This window comes from Lactuca sativa, chromosome 1 (assembly GCF_002870075.4).
Source record: "Lactuca sativa cultivar Salinas chromosome 1, Lsat_Salinas_v11, whole genome shotgun sequence".
NCBI lineage: Eukaryota > Viridiplantae > Streptophyta > Magnoliopsida > Asterales > Asteraceae > Lactuca > Lactuca sativa.
This window is the reverse complement of record NC_056623.2, coordinates 166,486,434-166,514,321: the sequence shown is the minus strand read 5'-3', so window position 1 is coordinate 166,514,321 and position 27,888 is coordinate 166,486,434. Positions and strand designations below refer to the sequence as shown.

The window sequence follows — 27,888 nt, the reverse complement described above, 5'->3', positions numbered from 1 at the left end:
ATACTATTACATAGATATGTTTACATGATCAGACTTACATGAGTACAACTACATGATCACTTACATGAGTACACTTACATATACATAGGACAGACGTCACTAGGTGCTATAGCATGGAACCAGTTCAGGATCTAACTACACCGATGAATCACAACACAATTGGGATAGTTATATCAGGTATACATAATCATAGTAATGTGGATGCTCACGGCTTGCATACATGCAGGGGTCGTGGGTAAGTCCCAAAATCCCTTTGACAGGGGATCGTTTAGCCTGGGATCTTGCCATCACATTATACGTTATCCCTCAAATAAGGCAATTGAGTACCGATGTAGTTATTTATTACAAATGCTACAGTACTTAGAAGAATTACCCTAGACTTAAGGTAATTGGTACGGTTGTAGTTCGACACTACACCATAGTACTATTTCATTTTCCCATTACATTCACTTCGTGAACTTTCACACGACGCATGGTAATGTAGAAGCTATATTTTTGGTTAATGATAGTCAGACTTAGGAAAATACACACTGTTACAAGAGACACACACAGACACTAGATGCCTTGGTAGAAGGCTACATATAGATCAGTTAAATGTTGGTAGATGAATCCCTGTTATAATAGTAGGAATCATAGGGATTTCTAGGGTTTTTCAAACGTTTATAGTTGTTTTACAAATATTTTTATACTTACAATCCATATACATACAAATACTTACTTACAAATTAAGACTCTAAAATACTTATGATCTCACCAACTTCAAAGATGATACTCGCTTTCAAAATTACTTGTATCCTCAGGTCATCAATAAACAGGTACCAATGCAAGGTTTAAAGAAGATGGAGCTCGTTCAAGACTCATCTTTCATTTTGATTTATGCTTTAGTGTTTATCATAATTTGTCAGAACAATTGTATTAAAATTATATTATTAATGCAATGGATGATGTTGTTGCTTGTTTACTACTTTTCATTGTTGTGATACTGTACATGACGTCCTCCGCCCCAGAACGTTTCCGCCGTTCTTGGTTTTGGGGTGTGACACTGGTGATTGGTTGGGCCATCTGAGAAAGGGTGTTTTGGATTAGATTTAAGTCGTGGCCTTTAGGGTAAGGAGCAATCATGGGTTTGCTCCAATTTGGAAAATTGGGCCATTAGTGGGCCTTTATGGACCTTTTTGGTCTTGGGCCTTAGTGAGCCCAATGAGTTGGGTAAGTGGTGGGCCTGGTTAGTTGGGCCATCTATGGGGCATAGTGTTGGGTGTAGCCCTGTATAGGCTTTCATTATAGTGTTGGTTTGGTTTTGCCTAGTTCAGGAGTCAGTGCGCAGCAGCAACGACAATGTAGGGTTCCTATGTAGCAGTTGAGGTTAGTCTTCTCACTATACTTACCTGAGTGGTAATACTAAGTGACCAGGGGGTCTTAATTGAGTTATCGACGAGAGGATCCTATGTGCTTATACAGAGTTATGTGATATTATACATTTATCTTTGTGATATATGCTATATTATTTTATGCTTTACTGAGTTAGGGCCGGAGGGTCCAAACTGAGTTGTGAGACCAGAGGGTCTTCACTGAGATATAGGACTGGAGGGTCCAACCCGAGCTGTGAGACCGGAGGGTCTTCACTGAGACACATGACCGGAGGGTCCACACCGAACCATGAGACCGGAGGGTCCTCACCGAGACGCCTGACCGGAGGATCTATGCTGAGCTATAGCCATGCGAGGCTTATTATTTGTGTATGTGATATATTGGGGAACTCACTAAGCTTCATGCTTACCGTGTTGTGTGATATGTGTTTCAGGTACTTTTTCAGGATCAAAGGAAGACGCCGGTTTGATGGTAGACACCAGATATCATGATTTTGAGGATTCTAGGATTTTATTAAACATTGTTGACTTGTGTTTTGATACTCGAGTATTTTGTGGTTTTGGGAAATAAGATATTGAGTTTATGTGATTTTAAAGATGAAAATTTTATTTGAGAATTTACAGTGTTACAAAGAATGTTTAACCAATCTCACTAAAATTTTGAAAAGATACATTGAAAGAAATTTGTTTTTAACTTTTGAAAAATGTCATTGTATGGTGAGTCAAGGTCTTATTTTGGAGTGGAACTTGTCAAGTTCCACTTTAATGATATTGATGTAATTTATTTTTGCTTGTTATGGTTTGTATGATGCTCAATACTAACACCTAATGTTTTAACTATAATTTTTTTGTGGGGTTGACTTTTTGTTAAATACAGGTTAATCCCCGAAATGATTTGGTAACCATAACATTTTAAACTTTGGAAAATTTGGGGTGTTACATTTCTTCTCAAAACTCATTTGTGAAAACCTTTTACTTAACTATAAAGAATGATAAGATAATATTGATATCAAGTAGTTAATATAGTTGATTAAATTGTTTTAGTGCCATTTCATATCTAATTATACGAGACCTACTTTAATACTTTTAAAGTTATGTTTTCAATTGTACAACGAATTTCACATTAAAACTTATTTGTGAAAACCTTTTACTAAGAATATTGATAACATAACATTGATGTCAAGTAGTTAATATAGTTGAATGACTTATTTTTTGTGTCATTTCACAAATCTAATTATGCAAGAACTACTTTAATATCTCTAAAAGTTATGTTACATAAGTGCATAATGAATTTTCTTAGATAAAGATAGATTAGAATATGAAAACTTTTACAAATGCCCGTATTTCGCAATTGTAACAAATGCTTATCCATTGCAAATCATTTATACTATGAACGATGTCAATAAAACGAGGTGCTAAGTCAAATAGGTTAAGCTAGGTCAAGTAATAGAAAATAGACCCTTATAAGTATAAGAAATGTTCCATTTTTTCAAATGCTTTCCTACTAAAGAGATATGCAAGAATAAGAGGGCGAATATGATAAGGTTGCACTTTTAGACCGACCCCCATATTATGTAGGATCTATATGTCTCATAAGTCGGATGATTGCCTCCATGAAATGCTGGAGGATCTAAGGGGGACCCTTGTTTGAACGGGGCTATTGACCCTTATCTGACAAAAATGATATTAACTCAGTTAAAAGCTATCTTTAAATAGGAAATTGAAGACATAATTATGTATTTATAGCTTCCAAATTCCCAATAGTTGCAACCCTTCGTGAACAAATGCAAGTGCAATGGTTCATAAATAATCTGAAGACCATCAATTCGGTTTCCTTAAAAAAAACTGAAATACGCTTTAATTTAAAATTCGTAGAAAGTTAACTTCTCATTAAATATTTGGATCAAAGTTGAGGATTTATTTTTTCAATGTGCTAATAACATTATAAACTAGGATTTTACCTGCTATGCATTGCAACGACAGTAATGAATTTATGAAATTATAGAAAGTAAGTTGCTACATGTTGAAAATAGACGAAAATGTAATTTCTATTTCTAGAGGTGAAACGTAAACAAACTCAAATTTATACTGACACATAGATAAAAATCAAGTAAGTTTTTTTTAATCATCCAAAAAAGTTCTAAATTTATGTCGAAATGTTGTCTACATCCAATTTATCTGACACATACATAAAAATAAACACGCAAAAAATAGTTTTTTTTAGGTTAACGAACAAAAGTTATTAAGGAAAATCAAATTATGTTTATTACGGACGGATAAACATGACAACTTAGAAAATGGTGGCGTTAAAAATGATATTTTACGAAGCTCAAATGGTCGATGGTAAAAATAAAGAGAGGTTAAAATGGCATTTTAAAAAGTAGATGGGTGAAAAAATCATTTTACAAAGTAAATAGATGCAAAGAAAATGTCTATCTTACTTAATAGATGGATGCAAATTATGAATAGTGAAAATCCAAGGGGTGTAAGTGACACAAATGAAAAAAAAATCATTTTCTAAGTAAAATGGTGCATCTACCGATATTACTTTCTAATATATAGTTTATAAATGGTTCCTAGTATAACATGTCTCTGTCGGTTAGTGTGTTATCTCTATTTTTTTTTAATAATTCAAATACAATTGCATATATAAAGCAAGAAAAGTTTCTACGCTCTATCTACTTGCTTTAACATCGTACATCTTGCATCTTTTCGTTGAGAACTCAATAAGATTTTGTTTTCTACATTGCTTAAACATATTACATGTGCAACCGTATAGGTTCACTCTTTACATTAAGATATTTGACCACATGGAAAATTAAAATATAAAAATATTTGTTGTTTTGTTACCAGAAATTGACTTTTTCCGTTTTAAGAATTGACTGAAATTAGGTAATCTACAATCAAACATTTTCTGCACATAATCAACTAGAATCGGTCAACATAGAGTTGACCAAGAATTTCACATTACGATGTTTGATTTGATTTCTTATTAGATTTTTCGAATGGCCTTATTAGATGAACAATACCTAATTATCAACCATTTAAAATAAAAGAGTATTTTAAAAATAAAAGAAGTCTTACATAATACTAGATAAATGTAAATAAGTTACAGATATCACAAATCCTTTCTAATAAATAAACATCTTTTTGTCATATGTCACATTCTCATTTATTTTGTCACATGTAATTTTGTGGTTATTTTAAATTAATTTTTATTTCACATGTCATTTTATTAAATTCTAGATAATATTTAAAATGCAATAATAAATGCATATCAATTTTATTAATTAATTTTTTCTTCTAATTTCAAAATTACTAAAATAAAGATTCATTAATTTTCTTTATTTATTTATCTAAAGTATTTTTTTAAGTTTACAAGAGAAAAAAAATGTTAATTTTTATAATTCAATATATTCTCACTTTTCTTATAAATTCGTACTTCTCAAATATTTTGAATTTTGTATTTAGTTTTTCTTTTAAATAAACCCATGTAATATATGAGTCTCACACCTACTACAATATAATAAGACATCCAAAATCCTTAATAGATTTTTTTTTAAGAAAAGTGAACCAACAACTAGAAAACCGGTCTTCATGACATAATATCGTTGGTTATTATGGGACATGTTTAAGGTTTAGATAATACAACTAAAGAACCAAACTGATGCAAGCAAAGAAAACATAACAAAGATTAAAGATTAAAGATTAAAGGAAATTCACTTGTTATAACACAAGAAAATAACTCAAACTTTGATAGAATTCTCTCCTTCTAATCGATGCATGACTACATATCCTACCCTCCATATATACCACACGTATATAAAGAAGATGACTATAAAACAAAGACTTTGAATTCTAAGCTAATACCTACTTGTATTAATAGATAAATACTTTTCTTATCAACACATTATGATAAGGCTTGTAAAAAATCCTTGGGTGATCGGAAATTATCAACATTACCCCCTAGTTTTCGAATGGAAATTGACAGGACCTCCACCCCAAGAAGTCTGCACATCTCAACAAACTTGATCTTGACGAGTGTCTTTGTTAGAATGTATGCACACTATTCCTTCCTACTAACATGCTCCACCAAAATTTCTTTTTCTTCAACACGTTCTCGAATGTAGTGGTAGCAAAATGTAGTGGTAGCAAGACTTTATATGTTTACTCGGCCACAAAAAACTAGATTTTTAACCAATGCAATTGCAGATGTGTTATCAATCTTAATTACCACCTCTTGTAATTTCGATCCGATTATTTCTCGAAGAAGTTCACGTAACTAGATTGGTTGACAACTTGTTGCACATACAACCATATATTATGCTTTCTCATGAAGAAAACGCGACCGTTTCTTGTTTCTGTGAACACCAAGTCAGAGATGACCTTTTAAGATAGAAAACATGTCCAATTGTGCTCCTTCCAACATCATGATCGATATTGTGACTACTATCATTGTATCCCACTAATTCCAATGGTTTCCTATGAGTATACCTTATCCCATAACTCAAAGTTCCTTTTACATACCTAAAAATTTCCTTTATTTCTTCCATGTGAGACCTTTTTTGGAGTTTGCATATACCTGCTTGTAATGCCAACTGAATACGATCAGGTATTTTCTTCAGTAAATACCTTAGTCTTCCCACAAGACTTTGATATTCTGTGATGTCTGTGTCTTCTTCTTCAATATTCTTTGAGAATTTCATATTAGAGTCCATAGGAACTAGTGTTAGATTGCACTCGTCCATGCCTGTATCCTAGAGTACCTTTTTCGGATAATTTTCCTGTGTGTTGATAATGTCATCCTTTTGCTGATATACCTCGATTCCTAGGTAATATCTTAGCATTCCCAGATTAGTCATATTTTTATAGCCATTTCTTTCTTGAATTTGGATATGATGCTTGTACTTGTTCTTGTAACCACCAGATCAATAACATATACACTGACTAGGATTAAATCTGATCCTATGAACCTTCGATACACAACTTGTTCTTGCACACATCTCTGAAAACTTCATTTCTTTCAAAATTCTATCTCGCTTGATATTCCATGTGTGTGGTGCCTATTGGTGAACGAACACCTCTTCTTGTAATTCACGATACAGAAAAACAAATTTTACGTCTAAGTGGTGCAACTCCCACCCTTTTGAAACCGCAATAGCAAGAAGAATTTGAACAGTTTCAATTCGAGCAATTGATGAAAATACTTCATCAAAGTCAATGCTAGGTTGTTGTAGGTATCCCTTTGCCATGAGCCTTGCTTTGTATTTTCTAATTGAACCATTTGTATCCCTTTTGACATTCAATAACCATTTTAGGCCAACAATAGTCGTGTTGTTAGGTTTTGAGATTAACTTTCAGGTACCATTTTTTTCGATAGATGAAATTTCTTCCTATATGGCTTTAACATTGTTTGAATTATCTCGTGCTTCTTTATAACTTGATGGATCCTAATGTTTAAAGAGAAGAGAAGGTGAATGTTCTCAACATAGAAATTCCTTTCGTAGCTATCATATCTGCATGTTATATGAGTGGTCCTGCTTCACTTTCTTAGAGGAGGTTCTTCGTGATCTTCATTGGGTTTAAATGGTTGTTTAAGTTCCAACTCACTTTCCCCACTTTCTCCTCCAGCTTGCTCATCATGGTTTGGCCTGTTTGCTACAGATCCCTCTTTATTGTATACTATCCCTGACCAATGAACTCAAAACATACCAGGTTTATGTGTTGAGTTAGAATACACCAATGAATTCTCATCCCAATTCACGTTTTCGTCAAAAATTACATCTCAAGATACAATAATTTTGTGAAAGTTTGGGTCATAGAACTGATATGCTTTCATTCTTGGTTCTGAGCCAAGATGAATTGTTTTTATTGAACTATCATAAAGCTTTCTTAATTGAGTTCCAATCATTTTTGCATTGGTCACACATCCAAATACTCGAATGTGTTCAACATTGGGTTTTCGATTGTAGTATAGCTGATATGGAGTTTCTTCTTTCACTTCTTTTGTTGGGATTTGATTTATGATGTGTAACATCCTAAAATTTCAAGTAAAAATTTCCATTTAAATATTAACAATCCATGTTTAATAATTAGAAATTCCCATCATAAGTTGTTTCCAAAATTCAATACATCAACATATTATTCAAAAAGATCAGAGTGTCCATAATAACAAGTGGGGAAAAATGCTTGAGAGTGCACGTTGCACCATCAAATCAGACCGTTTCCTTTAGAGCTAGAAGTACCTATACATCCAACAAAACTGTAAGCACACACTTAGTGAGTTTCCCAAAACATACAAAGATATAACCACATAATTCCATGCACACATACATATAAGGTTTCCATGGGCTCCCTCCATGGTCTTCACTTGGAATGCCATGGGCTACACCCATTGTCTTATATCCCCGATCCATGGGCTCCTCCCATTCTCTTACCAAGTGCCATGGGCTCCTCCTATGGTCTTCACATAATTCATACATAGATCAAATAGCAAGCATTACATATTCCATGACTAAACATTTTATATCAATTAATAGGCCAACCTTGGTGCTTTCGACCCATGAGTGTAGTAAGAAGACTCACCTCAAATACTGAATGATAGCTAATTAGGTCCCGGCTCCGAATCTCAGCTCTACTGAACCCCTAAACATAAACAATTCCTTAAATACAACTTAAAATGCCCAAAAACCCCTTAAAAGTCAAACATGGTCAAAGAGTAAAGTCAAAGGCCAAAGTCAACGGTCCGAGTTGACCCAACTCGTCGAGTTGTCATTCAACTCGTCGAGTTTCCCCATTAACTGCATAGATCGGGAAAACTCCCATCAACTCGCCGAGTTAGCTAGAATTCCAGCAGCTTAATGCATTAAGTTGTTTTCATCGAATCTTTGAAGTCTAATTCTCATATCTCCTTCCAAATGATGTCTAGAAGGGTAAAATTTCCAACTTTACCCTTAGGAATCATCCAAAGTGAGTCAAACCCAAACCCTAGACACATTAGAGTGAGACTTGACCCATAAATCCCTTTAAATCTCAAAACAAAGTCTCGATATGCAGATCTGGTCTCCAAAGCCTAGAAAATCACATTAAGTTTCCAACTTTACGTCTATGCATGCTAAAAGAAACCCTAGGGCTTAATATGGGTTTAATAAAGGTCTTATTGCATATATGGAACCTAAGACCTAGTAAAGTTTGCAACTTTAATCCAAATGAGGCCATAAAATGGTTAGATCTAACATGACAAACCCTGGAACACTCAACTTCTTGGAAAACTCAACCATGAGCCCAAAATCAAGATAAAACCCCAAAAAATTATATCTAAACAATAACAAAGCAAGGTATAGACTTTATACCTCCAATTGATGGAAATGAGTGGGGAGATTTTGGATATAGTTCTTCCCTCCAAACTATGCTCCTTCAACTTCAAAGATCCTCCAAAAGTGTGCAAAATATCAACAGTTAAGGCCCTCCACAAGCTCACAAACTCACAAGGACGATGATACACATTTTTAGGGTTTCTGGACAGAAGAGGCTGGTAAAGAGGCCAGCCAAGTGACTTAAGGCCTTTAAATAGGGTGCAACACCCTAAAAATTAGGGTATCCTTCCCAGCCGCCAACTCGCCGAGTTGGTTCATTAATTCTCGCGGCCAATGTCCACTCAACACGCCAAGTTAAAGCTTTCAACTCGCCAAGTGCAACAGGAAAAAATAACAATTTTAGGAAACAAATTTGTACCAGAACCAAGCGTTACAAATCTCCCCCACTTGAATCAGACTTCATCCTCGAAGTCCGCTGCCTCGAACAATCTTAGATAATGTTCCCTTATCTCCTCCTCGGGCTCCCACGTCCATTATGAGCCCTTCTGGTGCTGCCACTACACCTATTCTAGCTTCACTTCTTTGTTCCATAGGGATTTTGTTTTTCTGTCTAGAACTATAATGGGATTCTCCACATAATTCAAACTCCCATAAACCTGAATGTCATCCAAGGAAATGACTGTAGAATCATCTGATACAAAATTCCAGAGCTGAGACACATGGAAGGTGTTATGGATCTGAATGAGCTCATCTGGAAGGTCCAATCGATAAGAAACCATGGCGAATCGGGCAACAATCCTAAACGAACCAATAAATTGGGGTCCTAGCTTGCCCCTCTTCCAAAACCGAATGACACCCTTCCAAGGTGACACCTTCAGCAAAACAAAATCTCCCACCTGAAACTCGAGATACGAACGACGCTGATCAGCATAACTTTTTTGACGGCTCTGTGCAACTCGCAACCTGTCACGCATCTACTGAATCAACTCAGTGGTCTTAAGCACCACCTCAGTGCTTCCTATAACTCGATGCCCAACCTCCCCCCAACAAACTGGAGTCCTAGACCTCTGACCATACAACATCTCAAACGGGGGTTAATCAATACTAGCATGATAACTATTGTTATATGAGAACTATACTAGAGGGAGGTAAGTATCCTAACTCCCCTAAAATCCAACACACATGCCCGACGCATATCCTTGAGGGTCTGGATCGTCTGCTCAATCTGACCATCGGTATGGGGGTGGTAAGCAGTGCTGAAATGCAATTCAGTATCCAACTCCTCATGAAACTTCCTCCAAAATACGGAGGTGAAAGGAAAATCGCAGTCTGAGACCACAGATGCCGGCATCCCGAGCCTGACCACCACCTCCCGCACATAAATGTCTGCTAATTTCTCGATGGAGATACTCTCGGAAATCGGAATAAAATGCACACTCTTGGTCAACCTGTCCATAATAACCAAAATGTAATCCACAACCCATGCCTTCTTAGGTAGCTTCATGATAAAATCCATGGTGATGTCTTCCCATTTCCACATGGGAATAGGTAGCGGGCGCATCTTGCCGTGAGGCCTCTGATTTTTGCCTTGACCTTCCTGCAGGTCAAACACCGCTTAGCAAACCACGCAACCTCCCGCTTCATGCAGGGCCACCAATAGCTCAATATTAGATCTCGGTACATCTTTTTTCCCCCGGGTGAATAGAAATTTGGATTTGTACGCCTTCTCGAAGATTCTTTGCCTCACACCCCTGGATGCCGGAACCGAAACTCTGCCACACTGACTTAATAACCCCCGACTATCTTGAACAAACAACAGAATTTGCCCCTGAATCCGCTCGATCGTCCAGTACTCCTATTTTAAACCCTCCAACTATCCATCCTTAATCATATCCAATAAAGGTAAAATCACTATTATCCTCAAGCAAACATCTCGAATCAGGGCACTCGCCGTCTTACGCCTCAAAGAATCGGCTACCATATTGGCATTCCCGGGATGGTACAAGATATCATTATCATAATCTTTCACCATATCTAACCGCCTCCTCTGACGCATATTCAAATTCTATTGATCCATCAAATACTTCAAACTCTTGTGATCGGTAAAGATGATACATCGTACCCATCTGGATAATGCCTCCAAATCTTGAGGGAAAATACCACTACCCCCAAATCCAAATCATGAGTGGGGTAATTCATCACATGCCCCCTCTGCATCATCACAGCTCCTAACCCTAAAATAGAAGCGTCACAATACACTACAAAATCATCCAATCCCTTAGGTAGATCTAGAATCAGGGCCTCACATAATTTCTGCCTCGATGTCTCGAAAGCCGACTGTTGATCTTGACCCCACTGAAAAGTCACACTCTTCTTGGTCAAACGGGTCAAGGGTACAATAATTTTGGAGAAATCCTAGATGAATCTCTGATAATACCCTGCTAATCCCAAGAAACTCCTGATCTTGGATGCGTTTTTCAAAACCTCTTAACGCATTACCGCCTCAATCTTGGCGGGATCTACCAGAATATCCTCTTGGTTGATGATGTGCCCCTGACACCGCACCTCAAGCAACCAAAACTCGCATTTGGAGAATTTGGCATAAAGCCTCTCCCTCCTCAAAGTCTCCAACACCTCTCTCAAATGCTGCTCATGCTGCTCCTTGGTCTTAGAATAGACCAAAATATCATCAATGAAAACAATCATAGACTAATCTAACATCAGTTTGCAAACCCGGTTCATGAGATCCATGAACGTTGTTGGAGCATTGGTGAGCCCAAATGGGATCACCACAAACTCGTAATGACCATAACGAGTTCAAACCGCCATCTTTGGTATGTCTTCATCCAGGATCCTCATCTAATGATACCCTGACCGAAGGTCAATCTTGGAAAACCACAATACACCCTGAAGCTGATCGAAGAAATCATCAATCCAGTTCTTCACCATTAGCTTGTTCAGCTTCCGATAATCAATACACATCCTGCGCAACCCATCCTTCTTTTTCACGAACATGATCGGTGCTCCCCAGGGGGAACTGCTCGGACGAATGAATTCGTGGTCTAGTAACTCCTAAAGCTGCATAGACAACTCCTGCATCTTAGGTGGAGCTAGACGATACGACATGTTAGCTATCAGAGCCACACAAGGCACTAAAACAATACAGAACTCCACTTGCCTCTCGGGAGGCACCCCAGGTAACTCATCTAGAAATACATCAGGAAAATCTAGCACAATCGGTACCCTGCTCATATATGGCGTGGTGAAGCATCCCCAAAATTACGGTCCAAAAATTTCATTTTTATGTATAATAAGACCATAGTAATCCAATCATCTCATCAAAACACAAGTGGTAATATCTTAAAACATCATGTCACAACATTGTATCAAAATCACATATCAAAATATCATAGTAAATCCTCCCAGGCTAAACGTTATGGTGTGTGCAATATAGTCATCCCGAGCTCTTACCTTTGCTACTAAAAGTACTTGAAACCAAAACTGAAAATTGTAAGCACGAAGCTTATTGAGTCTCCCCATACTACCACATCCCATACATATAACATATAACATGCAGCTAGGAGATACGGGCATCGCCCACACTCAAGGAGATATGGGTCCCCACCCACACTTGGATAACTATGAGTTACAAGCCTCACCCGCACTCAACTATCTATGAGATACGAACCTCACCCACACTCAACTAGCTAGGAGGTACGGGCCTCGCCCACGCTCCTCTATCTGGAGGATACGGGCCCCCACCCACACCCTGGTATCTAAACATACATACGAGTATTACGCGGACAACAAGTATACCATTATCTACCAACTCATAATCATATTCAGATAATACTAAGATATAGGCCATGTCCACACTTAGCTACTAATCGTAAACACGTCTAAGATACGGGCCCTTCCCACACTTAGCTACTAATCATAAACAAGTCTAAGATACGGACCCTGCCCACACTTAGCTACAAATCATCATACATAGTCTACACGGGCCGACATTGGTGCATTCGACCCATTCCCACTGAAGGAAACTTACCTCAAATGTTGAGTGAAGTAGTTGAATGTCTCTGCTCCTATAACCGACTGTACTCACACCCTATACAAAACAACCCCTTAAATACCATTCCTTACATCAAGACCTCTTCATGGGTCAACCATGGTCAAAGTAAACGCTAAGTCAAAGTCAAAGTCAACACTCCGAGTTAACTAAACTCGTTGAGTCATCCCCCTGACTCAACGAGTTCCCTTGCTACTCAATTCGTGATAAATGAGTCAACTCGTCGAGTCCCTTCACAGACTCGTCGAGTTCTACCTTGTACAGAATCGAGACAAATTGAATCAACTAGTCGAGTCCCTTTTTGGACTTGCCGAGTCCCTCAGTCTGTTTGGGTCATCATAACGGATTAAGCCCCAACCCTTTATATCTAAGATTCATACTTCTCATATACTCTAAAAATGTCCTTTTAAGGGTAAAGTTTCCAAGTTTACCCATTAATACCTTTACTTTATGGGTTTAGCTTAAACCCTAACTCTTTAGGACCTAGATCTTAGTGCACAAGCCATCCATACAATAAACTAAAACATACAAGCAGAGATCTAGACCCTAACCACTACTTGAACACATAAAGCTTGCACCTTTCTCTACATGCATGGCCTTTTGGAGCTTAAAAGGCCAAAATGACATCCTATGGCTTGCATGGGGTTCAATGGCCATAAAGTTTGCATCTTTACGCCATGAAAGCCCTCTATAATCCCTAATTTGAAAGTACACTCACTTGGGACGTCCATATCCCAACGATCAAGCTTCTTGGACCAAAAACCCAATAAAGTGAAAATAAGGAGATCTAAGAAACTGCTAAGCAAGTTAGAGACTTGATTACCATAAAATGATGAGGATGAAAGGATGTCTCAAGATCTACTATCTTCTCCTTGAATCCTCTAGCTTCTTCTTCTTCCACAAGCTTCAAAACACAAAAAGTTCACTCAAAAATGGCTCACAAGCTCACAAATGCATTAGGGTTTCTGAATCTAGGGTTTGGGACTTGGAGGCTGGAAATGAGGCCAACAAATGAGGATTAGGATACTTAAATAGGGTACAAAACCACGAAATTAGGGTTTCACTCTGGCAGCCCTACTCGTCGAGTTGAGACTCTCAACTCGTCGATTAGGTGACATAAAATCCCACGTCCATTATGGTTTCTACTCGATGAGTTTGGGGCTACCAACTCGTCAAGTTGCTCGACAAAAGTGAATAAATTTATGATTAAATGCGTACCAGGAACCAGAAGTTACAATTTTCCCTCACTTGTCTTAGACTTTGTCCTTGCAGTCTGTTGTGTCTAGAAACAACTTTAGGTAGTGCTGCCTCATCTCCTCCTCGGGCTCCCAAATCCAATCCGAGCCCTTACGGTTTGGCCACTGCACCTTCACTAACTGGACAACCATGCTCCTCAAGGTTTTTATCTTGCGATCCAGAATCGCCATAGGCCTCTCAATGTAGTTCAACCTGTCGTCAAACTGGATCTCCTCTGAAGGCACAATCTTCGAGTATCCACTAAGCACTTCCGCATCTTGGAAACATGAAAAGTGTTATGGATATGGCTAAGCTTTGCTGGAAGATCCAATCGATACACCACTTTGCCCACCCAGGCTACAACCCTGAAAGGACTGATGTACCCGGGGCCCAGCTTGCCCCGTTTCCTGAACCGGATGAAACCTTTCCAAGGTGACACCTTCAGGAGGACCATGTCGCCCACCTAAAACCCCATGTCTGAACAACGCTTGTCGACATAGCTTTTCTGCCGACTCTAAGCAATTTGGAGACTGCTTAGTACCTGCTGGATCCTCTCAGTATTCTTGAGTACTACCTCAGTATCCCCATGACTCTTTGGCTGACCTCGCCCCAACATATTAGGATCCTGCATTTGCTCCCATAGAGCATCTCGAAGGGAGGTCTGTCGATGTTGACGTGGTAACTATTGTTATATGAAACATCCGCTAACGGAAGATACGTATCCCAACTGCCACCAAAATCCAATACACATGCGCGTAGCATGTACTCGAGAGTCTGAAGTGGAGACGAGTATCCATCTCGTCGTGAAAATGCTTCTAAAATCTGGAAGTAAAACGAACATCCCGGTCTGACACAACCGAGACAGGCACTCCATGTCACGCCACTACCTCTCGTACGTAGATCTTGGCCAGCTTCTCAGCTGATATACTCTCGTGGACCGGGATAAAATGAGCACTCTTGGTCAACCGATCCACGATGACCCATATCGAATCTACTCCACATGTGGTCCTAGAAATGTTCGTGATGAAGTCCATAGTGATGTCTTCCCATTTCCACACGAGCATGTCTAACAGTTGCACCTTTCTGTGTGGTCGTTGATGCTATCAGAACCTATCGTACTCCACCCCAGTACAGAACCCAGACCCTCCCATGTAGGGTCAACAACCCACAACTATCCTAATCAAATGAGGCCACCTAGCCCACGATCCGCTCGCAGTTCCGGCGCTCTTCTTTCAGGCCCTCGACCTGCGCCTATCTAATCCGCTCCAGCAATCGAGTAATCACTGTCATCCTAAGACATATGTCTCGAATCAGAGCCACCATCGCCTTGCGGCTAAGAGCATTAGCCACCACATTGTCCTTTCCTGGGTGATAAAGGATCTCATAGTCGTAGTCCTTCACCACATCTAACCAGCGACGCTGCCTCATGTTCAGATTCGGCCGATCCATGAGGTACCTCAAAATCTTGTGGTTTGTCTAAATGGTACAATGGACCCCATAGAGGTAATGCCGCCAAATCTTGAGGGCGAAAACTACAGCCCCTGCTCCAAATCGTGCGTCGGGTAGTTCGCCTCGTGCAGCTTTAACTGCCTCGAAGCGTAAGCTATCACGTGATGTTGCTGCATCAATACCGCACCCAACCCCGTGATCGAAGCATCACCGTAAACCATGTAGTCGTCGACGCCCTCTGGCAAAGTCACACTCGGTGCCTCGCATAACCAATGTCTAAGAGTCTCAAAGGCTGCCTGTTGCTCAGGCATCCAACAGAATGTCACCGACTTCTTCGTCAGTCGTGTCGGAGGAACAGAGATCTTGGAGAAATCTTGTATGAATATCCGATAATAACCTGCTAAACCAAGAAAACTCGGAATCTCGGATGGAGACCTTGGAACCTCTGTGACAACCCGATATTTCAACTCTTTGTAATGACCTAAAAAGTCAAGTATTGTAACCACTTTTGAGTTAATAAAATTAACTTTGATAATAAAATGTCCAAAAAAGTTTCTATTTAACTACCTACTATGTTTAATATCATTAAACCGGGATCGTACGTAAAACGAATGCCCAAATCCGGCTTCGTATATTGAAGTTAAGATTTTTCCAAGTTCGGCTTAGCAACAGACAACTAAAAACTCGAATTGGAGATCGAACGACTTTTGGACGGAATGACCTAAACGAGAATCGAAGGTCTCGACAATGGTATTTCAGCGGTAAAAAGTCTGGCAAAAACCGACGTCAGATAAAGAAGTTATGAATTTTTAAATAAATTCCTTAATCACGACATTTTATAAATAAATAATAAAAATAATTTTGGAATTTGCCAACGGAGTCTAAACGGAAGTTGTAGAGCATAGTCTCACCTACGCGTGGATATAAAGACCATCGAAAACGGAGTTCGTATGAAGAAGATATGATTTTTTGAAGTTTATTAAATAAATTATGTATATATTTAATTCAAAAATCCGGTAATATCCGAAGGACGAGTCAGCGTCCTCATCCGAGTTACGCGCCGCATAACCCCGTATGCCCCGCGTACCCGAGGGCCTTGGTCTCGGTCCGTCCACGTCGCCCCTATACGAACCTACCCGATCCATCCCATCCGAAGCGAAGCAGTCGAGGACTCGGTCACGGGTGACGCACGAGTACGCCCCGCGTACCGAGGCTTCTCAGACCACTATAAATAGAGATGCGAGGGTTCCGGGAAATTCACCCCATTTCTCTCACGATATTGCCTCAATTTCCGTGCCCGTTCAAACCCGAAGCCCTGGTCATTTTGCTCAAGTCCCGAAGGTCGATTTTACTCCCGAGATTCCCGAGAATCCCGAGAAAAATCCGTTTCCCGAGACGAAACTCTGCCCGGTTTTCCATCTCGCTATCTTCAAACTTTCAAGTGAGTTCATACCCCTTAATTAACCCTTTTTAAATATTCTAAATGCTTTTATATGCTTTCTAAGGGGGGGGGGGGGGGGGGGGAATACAAGTAAAACACACGACTACTATCGGGTGTTATATATAAAGATTATTATACACTTTTATTAAGTAGAATCATATGTGATTTATAAACTTTATAGGGAACTCTCGTATACAAAATATATTACAATAGAAATCCTATCTTTAAAAATATAAATTGTTGTAATGCATGTATAAACTAAACATTTTTCCTAGATTTAATGTATATGTGCCTATCTTAGGCTCTACAAAAATCTATACTTTCATAGCAAATGATTCCTTTCCTATGTATTTCTAAACAAACGACACACACTTTTACAAAACTATAATAGGTATAATTTTACGAGCAAATTTCTAACTTTTACGTACTAGAAACATGAATTTCATGAAGTCACTTTCATATACAAGAACAAACGAAACATTTTAACAAGTAGATCTGTTTTTATACTACGCTTTGTGAGACATTAACTTCACGTACGTTCGAGTACACATTTCCAGTCCTGTATTATATACCAGAATCCCTTGGAGGGGGAGCATGGTGTTTGTGTATAGATCTATACGGGCTTGACAACCCGCGCCCTGACTGTTAGCTACAGTCCACCATTTGGGGTGACAAACGTCATAACATTCCAATGCCTGAAGAACGTTGTGTATAGGCATTCCGAGTCAATAGTATGGTTATAAAAGTCACATGCGGTATTAAAAATACATTGATTTACGAGGTTTTCAAACATATTGGTTATTTTTACACTTACATACATTTTTGGAAACAAACTTTGGTCTTGAGAGAAGACTACTTTTATACTAGTAGAAAATATAGGATTTTCTAAAAACAAACAAACAAGGACAAAACATTTCATTACATACCAACATTGTCATTTAAATACTTATGAAACTCACTAGCTTAAATGCTGATCTACTCTTTCAAAATTACTTGTATGTCCCAGGGATTCAGTAACTACAGGTAACAATACGATTTTGAAGAAGGGACGCTGCGGCGCCACTTAAATCTCACATTTTGACATCATATTGTAATTGGTTTTGAACATGTACTTTTTGACAAATGTAAACTTTCAATTATATATATGATGGTTGTATTGCTTTCTTTACTATGTATTCATTTGTTACGTTACCACATGAAGTCATCCGCCCCCGAACGTTTCCGCCGTTCAGGTTTGGGGATGTGACAGATTAGTATCAGAGCAATGTTTATAGTGAACTAAGTATATCAAACCACATAAGATATACAAACTATAAATGCTTAAGGGACTAATACTCTCTGACAAAACATTTTTTCTTTTTACGCTTAAGCAGCGTTACGTTTAACTTATATTGATAGTTCATTTAAGTACAATTACATGCATACAACAAATTATTTTCATGATATCTAACTATACAACAAGTATTTAGACAAGCTACGATTAAGAATCGATATATGTAATCAGATTTTGGACAAATATAGCGTGATCAACTATATTTGCCCGAGATTGGACCAACGTATATCGAGGAATGATCGTAGTAAGCAACAAGTCAAAACTTACCAAACCGTTACTAGAATCAAACAGAAGAATTTAAATACTATAGGAGTATTTGCTACCTAAACTAGTTTAACTTACATGTTTTGCATGTTTCAACTTTATTCAATTCTTATAACCCTATTTCTCGTACAGTCAAATGGCTGGATTTCACCACCCTGGCGACCCCTACTTTCCCAACCAAGGCAACGGAGGATGGGTCGAATATGATCCCGAAGAGGATGAGGAACCCATAGAAGTGGATGATGACTCCGGTACCGACTCAGAGCCGGAAGTGATCGATCCACCACCTGTTCAACCTCCCATATTCGTGAGGAACTTTCAAGGACTGACTCCCATCTGGGGAAGTCACCTCCATCATTGGAGCCAACAACAAGGCATACGCCCTCCCTACGGCATGTGTCGGGACTTCTATGATGTCTGCGGTGGAGGTTCGGCTGATCGGGCACTCCCAGTAATGGTGGGTAAGCTAGCCAATCAGTCCTATCAGGCCGGAGTTCAAGCTAGCCGACTCCGGGATATCAATGTGGAAGTACAGGTTCACACTTCTGACATCCGTAGGCTGGACAAGATACAAGACAATGCTTAACTCCAAACCGAGGCATTCCAAGCACAAATGATTGCAGCCCTCGCTGAACTGAGGGAACAACAAGCCGCTTTTGATAGGCGTCTAATGGAGTCGAAGCAATCAGATGCAGAGTCAAGCTCCAAGCGCAACCTACGTCGCAAGTAGTGCTTGTCAAAGACTCAAATTTTGTTATAGCTTAGGACCTCGGCTAAAAGTCTTTAAATTTCTCGAACTTTGTAATCGGTGACCCTTATAGGGGTCAAATTTTCATGATCGTTGTTTCAACTTTTATATTAATATAAGTGACACTATTATTACTACGTTGAGTATTTCGTTCAAACCTTGAAAAGTCTTTGAGAAACCAAATACTTGTTTCATACTTTCAGTCTTACAAATAACTTTCATTCTTCTATTTTAAGACTCATACTAGCATCTGTTGTTGAACTATATCAATTTAGTTCATGAGACACATAGATTTTCTATTCTATGGAATTCTTATCTTTACCTTTTCAACCTATAGTTGAAGGATGCCTCCGCATAGGAATCCAAGGCGAAGCAACAGTGGGGAAGCACCTGTACCCCCACCACCTCCACCACCTCAATTTGATGCTGTTATGTTCCAAGCAGCAGTCACCGCAGCGGTAGCAGCTGCCATGTCACAGATCAATAACTCGAGTACTAATGGCTCGAGATCTGGCACACACCCATCCAACCATGGCGAGAGTCATGGACCACCCCGAGAATGCACCTATAAGGACTTTACTAATGCCAAGCCCCGAATCTTTTATGGAACTGGTGGTGTGATAGCCCTGAGGCAGTGGATTGAAAGGACGGAGTCAGTCTTTGAAATCTGCTCTTGTCCCGAGCACAGCAAAGTCAAATTTGCAACTTTCACCCTTATTGATAGAGCTTTAACTTGGTGGAATGGCCACGTTAAAGTACTTACCCTGATAGTAGCAAACTCCATAAGCTGGGAGAGCCTAAAAGCCATGATGATGAGAGAATACTGCCCACGGGGAGAGATTCAAAAGCTCGAACACGAACTATGGACTCTCGGAATGGTTGGTACCGACATCGCAACTTATACCAACAGATTCTGCGATCTGGCAATCCTTTGCCCAAATATGATTGCTCCTGAGAGCAAGAAAATAGAGAGGTACATCTGGGGACTGACGCCCCAAATACGATCAAGCGTGTTAGCTTCCAAACCTGACACCTTTGAAAGTGCTATGGAACTGGCACAATCTCTGATTGACTACGGAGGTCATTAGAACTCAACCATTTCTGCACCAGAACCACAGAAAAGAAATAACAACAACAACAACAACAACAACAACAACAATAGCAAGAAGAGGGTATGGAATAAAGGGAAGGGTGGGTCTTCCCAAGAGCCCGCAAAGAAACAACTGGTTACAGTGAATGCTGCCACTGTACCTACTACAGCTCCTACAAATACCTACCCAACAAAGCCTTATGTAGGTAACCTTCCAAAGTGCACCAAATGCACTTACCACCACCATGGACCTTGTCGGGAAATGTAGTGCGCCAACTGCAACAGAAAGGGACACACAACCCGTTTCTGCAAGGACCCCGCAAAGCCGATCACTCAAGTTCCCAATGAGGGTGTAGGCCAGACTTGCTACGGTTGTGGCGAGGTGGGCCACTACAAGAGGAACTGCCCTAAGGCAGTAGGCACCGGCGGTGTGGGACGAGTTTTGGCTATAGGCCACGACGAAACTGTAGCTGACCCAACTGTAGTTGCTGGTACGTTCCTTCTCGATAATTCATATGCATGCATATTATTCGATAGTGGAGCGGAGAGAAGCTTCGTGAGTTAAAACTTTATTCATTTACTTAAACCTAAACCTAGCAAGTTAGAAAAATCATTCACTGTAGAGATGGCCAATGGAAAAACCGAAAACACTAACTACATATACATGGGTTGTACGTTAACTTTAGACGACCATTCTTTTCCAATCAATATCATGCCGGTCCAAATTAAAAGTTTCGACGTCATAGTCGGCATGGATTGGTTGAGTCTTCTTCGCGCCGACATCATGTGCTTTGAGAAAGCAGTCCGTCTTAATCTCCCTAACAACGAAACATTAGTTATCTACGGCGACAAATCAAGTACAAACCTTCGCATGATTTCGTGCATCCAAGCTCGAAAGTGCTTGCGGAAGGATTGTCGAGCATTCCTAGCGCACATCATTGATACAAGTCAAGAACTGAAGGACATCAAGAACATCTCAGTAGTACGCGACTTTCCCGATATCTTTCCAGAAGAACTACCAGGATTACCACCACAACGCCAAGTCGAATTCAGAATCGACTTAGTTCCAGGGGCTACCCCAGTAGTGTAGTCGCCTTATCATCTCGCACCAGCAGAGATGCAGGAACTTTCCAGTCAACTTAATGAACTCCTTCAAAAAGGATTCATAAGACCAAGTTTCTCACCTTGGGGAGCACCGGTCTTGTTTGTAAAGAAGAAAGACGGATCGTTCCGTATGTGCATCGACTACAGAGAACTGAACAAACTTACTGTCAAGAACCGTTATCCTCTACCCCGTATTGACGACCTATTCGATCAACTTCAAGGAACTTCTCAAAGATAGATCTACGATCCGGATATCACCAATTACGAGTTCTAGAGGGGGATATTCCAAAGACAGCTTTCCGAACTCGTTATGGACACTACGAATTTGTAGTGATGCCGTTCGGATTAACCAATGCACCAGCAGTATTTATGGACCTAATGAATAGGGTATGCCGTCCTTACTTGGATCAGTTCGTCATCGTCTTTATCGATGATATACTTATCTACTCCCGAAGTGAGGAAGAGCATAGTCAGCACCTACGAAAAGTCCTAGAAACACTGCGAACGGAGAAACTCTATGCGAAGTTCTCTAAATGCGAATTTTGGATTCGAAGAGTCGAATTTTTAGGCCACATTGTTAGCGAGAAAGGGATACACGTGGACCCCTCCAAAATTAAGGCCATTGAGAACTGGTCGGCACCAAAGACACTTACAAAAATTCGTCAATTTCTAGGTCTCGCTGGCTACTATCGCAGATTCATAAAGAAATTCTCTAGCATTGCGAAACCTCTTACTACATTAACCCAGAAAGGGGTGGCCTTTGACTGGGAAGCGAAACAAGAGAAGGCGTTCCAAACGCTAAAACAGGCCTTGTGCACCGCACAGATACTATCCCTCCCCGAAGGGATAGAAGACTTCGTAGTGTATTGCGATGCATCAAATCAAGGACTTGGTTTTATTCTTATGCAGAGAGGGAAGGTTATTGCTTATGCCTCCCGACAGCTTAAGACACACGAGGTGAACTATACGACACACGATCTTGAGTTAGGAGCAGTGGTATTTGCTCTGAAGATCTGGAGATACTACTTATACGAAACAAAGAGTACTATTTTCACCGATCACAAGAGCCTTCAACACATTTTTGATCAGAAGGAACTCAACATGCGACAACGACGATGGGTTGAGTTACTAAATGACTATGAATGCGAAATTCGTTATCATCCTGGAAAGGCCAACGTGGTAGCTGACGCCCTCAGTCGAAAGGAATACACTGGTCGGAGGGTCAAATCTCTGACTATGACTATCCATTCCCACTTATCCACACAAATTAAGGAGGCACAAATAGAAGCTTTGCAACCTGAAAATGTGGCGGGTGAATCCCTGCGAGGAATGGAATAAAATCTATAAATCAAGGGTGGTGGAGCCTACTATCTCATGGACCGAATCTGGACCCCGAAACATGGTGGTTTCAGAAACGTGGTCATGACCGAAGCACACAACTCAAGATATTCCGTTCACCCAGGTTCAGATAAAAGGTATCTGGATCTTAAGAAACTGTAGTGGTGGCCTAACATGAAAGCAGAAATTGCTACCTTCGTAAGTAAATGCCTTACTTGCGCTAAGGTTAAGGTCGAGTATCAGAAACCGTCAGGATTACTACAACAACCGGAGATACCATAATGGAAATGGGAGCGGATTACTATGGACTTCATAACCAAGTTACCCAAGACAACGAGTGGACTCGATACCATATGGGTCATCGTCGACAGATTGACCAAATCCGCACATTTCCTACCCATCAAGGAGACTAACAAAATGGAAAAGCTTACAAGAACTTAGTTAAGGGAAGTAGTGCGACTGCATGGTGTTCCGATATCCATTATCTCCGATAGAGATAGTAGATTCACTTCAAGATTCTGGCAGTCACTACAAAGTTCCCTGGGGACTAGGCTAGACATGAGTACAGCCTACCACCCACAAACAGACGGGCAACGTAAGAGAACGATACAAACTTGAGAAGATACGCTAAGAGCCTGTGTGATTGACTTTGGAAAGGCATGGGATATCCATTTACCCCTTGTCGAATTTTGATACAACAATAGTTATCATACAAGCATAAAGGTTGCTCCGTTTGAAGCCCTCTATGGTCGAAAGTGCAGATCCCCTCTGTGCTGGACTGAAGTTGGCGATACCCAGTTAGCTAGAGGAAGAGTTCCTGAAAGCACTCTCACCGGTCCGGAAATCATACGAGAAACAACAGAGAAGATCGTTCAGATTCGTGAACGATTGAAAGCCTCTAGAGACCGACAGAAAAGCTACGCTGACCAAAGGAGGACCTTTGGAATTCCAGGTAGGAGACCACGTTTTATTAAAGGTCTCACCGTGTAAGGGTTTAATACGCTTTGGAAAGCATGGGAAACTAAATCCAAGATACATAGGGCCTTTCGAGATTATCGCCAGAATCGGCCCTGTGGCTTACAAGATTAACCTACCGCTTGAACTTAGTAACATACATCCAACCTTCCACGTCTCAAACTTGAAAAAGTGTCTGTCCGATGAGACTCTTGTTATTCCACTCGACGAGATCGAGATCAACGAGAGCCTCAACTTTGTGGAAGAACCAGTAGAAATCATGGACCGAGAGGTCAAACAAACAAAACAAAGTCGCATACCCATCGTGAAGGTTCGCTGGAACACCAAGCGGGGACCTGAATTCACATGGGAACGCGAAGATCAGATGAAACAAAAGTACCCTCATCTCTTTCATGTTCACTAGTATCTTTACTTCTTTAAATTTCGAGATGAAATTCCCTCTAACGGGGGGATGATGTGACAACCCGATATTTCAACTCTTTGTAATGACCTAAAAAGTCAAGTATTGTAACCACTTGTGAGTTAATAAAATTAACTTTGATAATAAAATGTCCAAAAACGTTTCTATTTAACTACCTACTATGTTTAATATCATTAAACCGGGATCGTACGTAAAAAGAATGCCCAAATCCGGCTTCGTATATTGAAGTTAAGATTTTTCCAAGTTCGGCTTAGCAACAGACAACTAAAAACTCGAATCGGAGATCGAGCGACTTTTGGCCGGAATGACCTAAACGAGAATCGAAGGTCTCGACAATGGTATTTCAGTGGTAAAAAGTCTGGCAAAAACCGATGTCAGATAAAGAAGTTATGAATTTTTAAAGAAATTCCTTAATCACGACATTTTATAAATAAATAATAAAAATAATTTCGGAATTTGCCAATGGAGTCTAAACGAAAATTGTAGAGCGTAGTCTCACCTACGCGTGGATATAAAGACCATCGAAAACGGAGTTCGTATGAAGAAGATATGATTTTTTGAAGTTTATTAAATAAATTATATATATTTAATTCAAAAATCCGGTAATATCCGAAGGACGAGTCAGCGTCCTCATCCGAGTTACGCGTCGTGTAACCCGTACGCCCCGCGTACTCTAGGGCCTTGGTCTTGGTCCGTCCACGTCGCCCCTATACGAACCTACCCGATCCATCCCATCTGAAGCGAAGCAGTCGAGGACTCGGTCACGAGTGACGCACGAGTATGCCCCGCGTACGAGCGTACGCCCCGCGTACCGAGGCTTCTCAGACCACTATAAATAGAGATGCGAGGGTTCCGGGAAATTCACCCCATTTCTCTCATTTCTCTCACGATATTGCCTCGATTTCCGTGCCCGTTCAATCCCGAAGCCCTGGTCATTTTGCTCAAGTCCCGAAGGTCGATTTTACTCCCGAGATTCCCGAGAATCCCGAGAAAAATCCGTTTCCCGAGACGAAACTCTGCCCGGTTTTCCATCTCGCTATCTTCAAACTTTCAAGTGAGTTCATACCCCTTAATTAACCCTTTTTAAATATTCTAAATGCTTTTATATGCTTTCTAAGGGGGGGGGGGGGGGGGGGAAATACAAGTAAAACACACGACTACTATCGGGTGTTATATATAAAGATTATTATACACTTTTATTAAGTAGAATCATATGTGATTTATAAACTTTATAGGGAACTCTCGTATACAAAATATATTACAATAGAAATCCTATCTTTAAAAATATAAATTGTTGTAATGCATTTATAAACTAAACATTTTTCCTAGATTTAATGTATATGTGCCTATCTTAGGCTCTACAAAAATCTATACTTTCATAGCAAATGATTCCTTTTCTAGGTATTTCTAAGCAAACGAGACACACTTTTAGAAAACAAACGTACTAGAAATATGAATTTCAAGAAGTCACTTTCATATACAAGAACAAACAAAACATTTTAACAAGTAGATCTGTTTTTATACTACGCTTTGTAAGACATTAACTTCACGTACGTTCGAGTACACATTTCCAGTCCTGTATTATATACCAGAATCCCTTGGAGGGGGAGCATGGTGTTTGTGTATAGATCTATACCGGCTTGACAACCCATGCCCTGACTGTTAGATACAGTCCACCATTTGGGGTGACAAACGTCATAACATTCCAACGCCTGAAGAACGTTGTGTATAGGCATTCCGAGTCAATAGTATGGTTATAAAACTCACATGAGGTATTAAAAATACATTGATTTACGAGGTTTTCAAACATATTGGTTATTCTTACACTTACATACATTTTTGGAAACAAACTTTGGTCTTGAGAGAAGACTACTTTTATACTAGTAGAAAATATAGGATTTTCTAAAAACAAACAAACAAGGACAAAACATTTCATTACATACCAACATTGTCATTTAAATACTTATGAAACTCACCAGCTTCAATGCTGATCTACTCTTTCAAAATTACTTGTATGTCCCAGGGATTCAGTAACTACAGGTAACAATACGCTTTTGAAGAAGGGACGCTGCGGCGCCACTTAAATCTCACATGTTGACATCATATTGTAATTGGTTTTGAACATGTACTTTTTGACAAATGTAAACTTTCAATTATATATATGATGGTTGTATTGCTTTCTTTACTATGTATTCATTTGTTACGTTACCACATGAAGTCATCCGCCCCCGAACGTTTCCGCCGTTCAGGTTTGGGGGTGTGACAACCTCCCACTACATCACAACTTCTATCTTGGTCGGATCGACCAGAATACACTTCTGGTTGACAAGGTGCCCCAGAAACTGCACCTCGCACAACCAAAATGCACACTTAGAGAACTTTGGGAAAAGTCTCCCCCTCCTCGGAGTTTCTAGCACCTCCCTCAGGCGCTCCTCATGTTGCTCCTGAGTCATTGAGTAAAACAAGATATCATCATTGAAAACTATCACAGACTGGTCCAACATCGGTCTGCACACTGGGTTCATGAGGTCCATGAACGCGGTTGGAGCATTGGTGAGCCCATACGGCATCACCACAAACTCATAGTGACCATATCGAGTCCTAAAAGCTGTCTTCTACACATCCTTGTCTCTGACTCACATTTGGTGATAACCCGATCAGATATCAATCTTGGAGAACCAAAATGCGCCCTGTAGCTGGTCAAAAAAATCATCAATCCTCGGGAAAGGATAACGGTTCTTCACCGTTACCTTATACCGTTACCTTATTCAGCTTTTGGTAGTCTATGGACATTCAATGTGACTCATCCTTCTTCTTCACAAACACGATCGGGACTCCCCATGGCGAACTACTCGGCCTAATAAATCCCTTATCTAGCAGCTCTTGTAGCTGTGTAGACAACTCCTGCATCTCAGGAGGAGCCAACTGATATTTTGCCTTGGCTATCAGCGCCGCACCAGGGACTAGGTCAATCCTGAACTCAACCTGTCTCTCTGGAAGTATCCCAGGAAAATCCTCCGGAAATACGACTGGGTACTCTCGTACGACCGATATGTCATCCACTGTCGCCTTACCCTTATCTCAGGTATCCATGACATAGGCGACATAACCTGTGCAACCACTGCTGAAGGTAGCTCCTGGCTCTTGGTGCTGAACATAGAGTCGGTCCACCTTGCAGTCTCTCGCCTTGAATCACTAACCCTCCCCCACTAGGACTCCAAACTCTCACTAGCTTCTGATCACAGTTGATCACTGCCCCATTGAGACTTAACCAGTCTGTACCAATTATAACCTTATTCCCTCGCAGGGGAATATGGACTAAATCCACTGAGAATTGCTTATCAAACAACTGCAGTCTACACCCCCTATGAACTCTCGTGACCCTAACGATCTTATCGTGTGCTATTCTCCACATCAAGTGGGCAATCCAGCTCCCCCGGAGCCTCTATGAATCGCTTGTTGAGTGCGAGCGACACAAATGATCGGGTAGCCCCTGAGTCAAACAATACTAGAGCAGATATATCGTTCACAAGGAACTATCCTATAATGAAACATAAAACATAAGCAATAATCAATATAAGTAAAGAGATAAGGAGAAGATACATACCCGTCACCACATCGGGTGTTGCACATGCCTCCTTCTCTGTCAACTGGAAGGATCTGCTCTTCACCACTGGCGTATCCTCCTGGCCTTGGTGACCGTCGGTAATCCTATATGTAGCAGGAGCGGGTTC

The 27,888-nt window shown here is 40.1% G+C and overlaps 1 protein-coding gene across 1 annotated transcript; it reads right to left on the bottom strand.

Annotated features, from left to right (window-relative positions):
- Window positions 1–5,701: 5,701 nt before the first annotated feature.
- On the bottom strand, window positions 5,702–6,118 carry LOC122195520 (secreted RxLR effector protein 161-like). The gene has a single exon (XM_042897481.1). The coding sequence runs from the start codon at window positions 6,116–6,118 to the stop codon at window positions 5,702–5,704; it is 417 nt and encodes a 138-aa protein (XP_042753415.1).
- Between the last annotated feature and the right edge of the window lie 21,770 nt (window positions 6,119–27,888).